General features: G+C 55.3%; 1 protein-coding gene across 1 annotated transcript in view; it reads left to right on the top strand.

Moving 5' to 3' along the window:
• Positions 1 to 1,552: 1,552 nt before the first annotated feature.
• DCHS1 (dachsous cadherin-related 1) overlaps positions 1,553 to 4,531 on the top strand; it is a 48,210-nt gene continuing 45,231 nt past the window's right edge. Inside the window, exon 1 of the mRNA XM_035899231.1 lies at positions 1,553 to 3,280. Coding sequence (XP_035755124.1) covers positions 1,553 to 3,280 — 1,728 coding nt within the window. The remainder of the gene's footprint in view (positions 3,281 to 4,531) is intronic.

Here is a 4,531-nt window from a genome sequence, read left to right as displayed (position 1 = left end):
GCAAAAAACACTTTCTAATATTTTTCTTTCTGTCACTGACCCAGGATTTCCACGGGGAAAAAACGATCAAAACAGCTGATCCGAGGTGAGAAAGAGGACCTAGGAGTAATCATCTTACATCCCCTGAAAGGGTTAACACTGCTGTAGGGTTCTTTAGATCAAGGGCTGACATTCTTAGTCCCCAAACTAGGCAATGCCAGCCACCTCCATCCCCCAAGACAGGGAGGTTCCTGCCATCCTGTGTCTGACATGAGCGGCTCCTGAGTGTGGTTATGGGACCAGCAGCAAATGCTTTCAAGAGTGTCCAAGTGTGAGCTCATGCTGCCGCCATCCCTGCAGACCACTAAGCCTCGTTTACCAGGGGCTGAAAGCAGCACTGGGGCTGGTGTTCTTCACAAGCTCCTTGACTGCTGAGTTCCCCTGGCTTTTCACAGGGAGGGTGGGCAGAACCCTGGGGGGCTGACAGCCTTGAGGCACTGGGAGCGTGTCCAGTGTGTCCAGTAGTGGTGTTGCTGCAGGGAGCTGCTCCTCCCTGCTCGTCCCTCCCCCACTGCTGCAGTGAAATGAAGCTACGGCAGGGGGAAATGGAGTGAAGGAGCCAGACTGAGCAAGGAGCAGTGAGAAGGAGACAAAGGAGAGTGAGCAGTGGAGGGTGTGGGACCGGGAAGGAGCCAGAGCAGCTGGCAGTTCAGAGGGAGTTCCTGCGTTCCTACTGTACTGCCACCACCCTCCATGGTACCAGCTTGGGGCATCCACAGATTTCTGTGCCAGGCCAAACAATGGACTCTGTCTGATTTTATCCTGGGCATTCCCAGCTGTGGGTACATCCTTTGCAATACAGCCGTTCTGATTTATTGTTCACTGGATGTCAGCCCACTCCAGTTCTGCTGCTCCCTCCCAGGGACACCAGATTTGCACTTCATGGGGTTTTTGGCACCTATAGCCCTGTGGTCCTGAAAGGCCCACTGGGGGAGGGGGGGGTGTCACAGTCGCTTGTCGAGCTCTCTCCCAATCTGAGAACAGCTTTTTTCAGGGTGGAGAGGTGCTAGGCTGCTCTTTGTCCAAAAATCTCAGTCCTCTTGCAGACAGCCTCTCTCAGCCTCAGAGGAAGCATTCAGCTATTAAAGGCACAGAACACTCTGCTCTAGGGCGGCTGGGTCCAGGGTTTCCAGGAGGGCGAGTGGCTGGGAGGAACGCTTAACTACATAGGAAATAACGTGATAGGGTACTAGCTGCTGAACTCTGCACACTGTCAGGTGTGACCAGCTTGGCTGACTCTAGGTGCCATCCCAGGCCTTCATTCCAGGCACCCTCCACTCAGACACATTTTCACCTTGACTCCTTGTGAGGGACAGGTGATACAGAGGAATCGGGCAAGCAGGTACATGGCAGGCCTTCCATGTTTGTTTTTCTGTCCTTTCTTTGCTGCTCCCTCTTAACCAGCATCCTCTGGTCTGCATTCCATGCAGGATTAAAGTGCACGCTGCAAAGGAGATCGAGCAACCCTCTGCTCTGCAAGTCACTAGCAATGGAGCAGATGAAGGGGTCAGCCATGCTTCTGTTGGAGCTGCTAATTCTTGGGAGCCTGAGAGCAGGGAAGGGCTCTGCCATCCTGGGCACGCTGGATCTACAAATAGATGAGGAGCAGCCAGCCGGCACCATCATTGGGGACATCAGTGCTGGCCTGCCCCCTGGAACTAGTGCCTACATGTATTTCATCTCAGCACAGGAGGGCAGCGGTGTTACCACTGACTTGGGGATAGATGAGAACACTGGTATCATCAAAACCGCTCGTGTCCTGGACCGAGAGACTCGAGACCACTACAGCTTCATTGCTGTTACCCCAGAGGGCATCACAGTAGAAGTGAACATCCAAGTGAATGACATCAATGACCATGCTCCAGCCTTTCCCAAACAACACAGCACCTTCCAGATCCCAGAGCACACGCCCGTTGGCAGCAGATTTCCCTTGGACCCAGCCTTTGATGCTGACAGTGGCCTACTCAATACACAAGGCTATGTGATTAAGGGAGAGAATGTGGGGCAGGCATTCCGCCTGGAAACACGTCGAGGACCCAATGGGGTCCTCTATTTGGACCTGGTGGTCAGCAACGTCTTGGATCGGGAGAACCGTTCATCATACTCACTGCTGTTAGAAGCCTATGATGGTGGCTCTCCTCCCCGGAGTACCCAGATGACGCTGGATGTGTCCATCCAGGACATCAATGACAATGCTCCTAGCTTCAACCAGAGCCGCTACCATACTCTCATCTCAGAGAATTTGAAACCTGGCAGCAGCATCCTGCAGGTCTTTGCCTCTGATGCAGATGAAGGTGACAATGGGGATGTGATTTATGAAATCAACAGGCGGCAGAGCGATCCTGACCAGTACTTCACCATTGACTCACGGACCGGAGTCATCAAGCTCAACAAGGGTCTGGACTATGAAGTAAGGAAGGTGCATGAGCTGGTGGTGCAGGCAAGGGATAAGGCTGTCCATCCTGAGGTCACCACAGCCTTTGTCACTATTCATGTGCGTGACTACAATGACAACCAGCCCACCATGACTATAATCTTCCTGAGTGAAGATGGCTCCCCTCAGATCTCTGAGGGAGCCCAGCCTGGCCAGTATGTGGCACGCATCTCTGTTTCCGACCCAGACTATGGCGAGTACTCCAATGTCAATGTCACGCTGGAGGGAGGGGATGGCAAGTTTGCCCTCACTACCAAGGACAACATCATCTACCTTATCTGTGTGGACCAGCTTCTGGATAGGGAAGAAAGAGACTCCTATGATTTGCGGGTGACAGCTACTGACTCAGGAACACCCCCACTCCGGGCAGAATCAGCCTTTGTGCTGCAAGTGATGGATATCAATGACAACCCTCCACTCTTCGACCAGCAGGAGTACAAACAGAGCATCCCCGAGGTTGTGTACCCAGGCAGCTTTGTCCTGCAGGTGACAGCTCGTGACAAGGACCAGGGTCCCAATGGGGAGGTGCGGTACAGTATCGTGCATGGCCGTGACACCTACTCCAGCTGGTTTGCCATTGACCCTGCCACAGGTATCATCACTACTGCTGCCCCACTGGATTATGAGAAGGATCCTCAGCCTCAGCTGACTGTGCTGGCCACAGACAGGGGAACCCCTGCCCTCTCTTCTTCAGCTGTGGTGCATGTGGCCCTGCAGGATGTCAATGACAATGAGCCAGTGTTCAGGAGTAATTTCTACAATGTGTCGCTGAAGGAGAACACCCCTGTTGGGACCTGCTTCTTACAGGTAGGTACAACTGCCAGAAACTGAGCTTGAGGAGGGCACGGCCAGGGCTGTATGAGGCTTGGGATGGGAGACCTGCCACTGAAAGCTGTTTGGTGCAGTAATCATGGTTTAGATGGGCAACGGTTGCAGCAGAAATGCTAGAGCAGAGATCCCCACGCTCAGCATGAGTCAGAAATGGGGCAGAGCGCTGTTACGCCCTTTCTGTGTGTGAGCACTGGGTGATATCACTGATCCTGGGGGCACCCCTTGAGGATGTCCTTTGTGCAAAGCACAGTGTTGATCTCAGCTGGGATTGGGGCCCACGGTGCCAGGCCTTGCTTGCACAAGTGTGGGGCTGCCTTCCAGGCCAGGACACCCAGAATGGCGCTCAGGAACATAGGGCAGACCTCTAGGAAGCCGCTTGTGGCCAAGCTGCTAACTTCTCTGTCCCCCTGCGAGGTCATTAGCCTAAGTTCCTCAGTGTTTGTAAGGCTGGTTGAGAACATTAATTATGCACAATTGGCATTGTTATATTACCTTGGAAACAGCAGCTGTGGTACCTGAGCCGAGAGAGACGTGCTGCACCAGCCTTCCTGTGGTGAGAGGCCACAGGTGAGGCCTGGAGAGGTGCTGCCCCTCTGACAGGGTCTGTGGACCGCAAGAGGTGCCACCGATGCCATCCGCATTTTGTACACTTTGGATTCCCTGCATTTGCTGTCCCAGCTCAGGCCCTGGAGCCCTGGCTGCTGGAGGCAGGCGATGCAGCCCACCTGAGCTGGGATGGGGAGATGTGGGGCTTGGGCCTGGCAGTGGGGGGCTGGTGGGGTGACCAGCAAGGTGCTGCCAACTCAGGCAAGCACCCAGACTGTCAGGGCAAGTGCCTGTGAAGTTTGGGGTACTTCTTTGCTGGAGTGGTGGGGCACTGGGACGCTGGCCGGGGCCGTGAGGGGCTCTGGGGGCAGGTGGTGAGCAGTGCCTGCAGGGCCCGGAGGGGGGAGTGAGGGGGAGCAGGAGTTCTGGGGCCCATGAGACAAGGCAGGAGGAGGTCCTGCAGCCTGGCCAGGGAAAAGGGCCTTTAGATGGGCCTGGAGGAGGAAGCGGAGCTGGCAATTAAACTGGTCTGTGGGTGTGCTGCGGGTGCCCTGCTGGGGCGCAGCAGGCATTGAGCGTGTGGGCCACATAGGGTGTGTGATTGCGGGGGGGCTGACGGTATGGGATAGGAGAGCTGGGGAGGGGCTTGGGTGGGTGAACGCAGGGGGCAGGGGGGCGGAG

Source organism: Egretta garzetta, unplaced genomic scaffold, assembly GCF_000687185.1.
Source record: "Egretta garzetta isolate BGI_Z169 unplaced genomic scaffold, ASM68718v1 scaffold798, whole genome shotgun sequence".
Lineage (NCBI taxonomy): Eukaryota > Metazoa > Chordata > Aves > Pelecaniformes > Ardeidae > Egretta > Egretta garzetta.
Note: the sequence above shows the minus strand (reverse complement) of the source record. Positions and strands in the feature narration are given on the sequence as shown.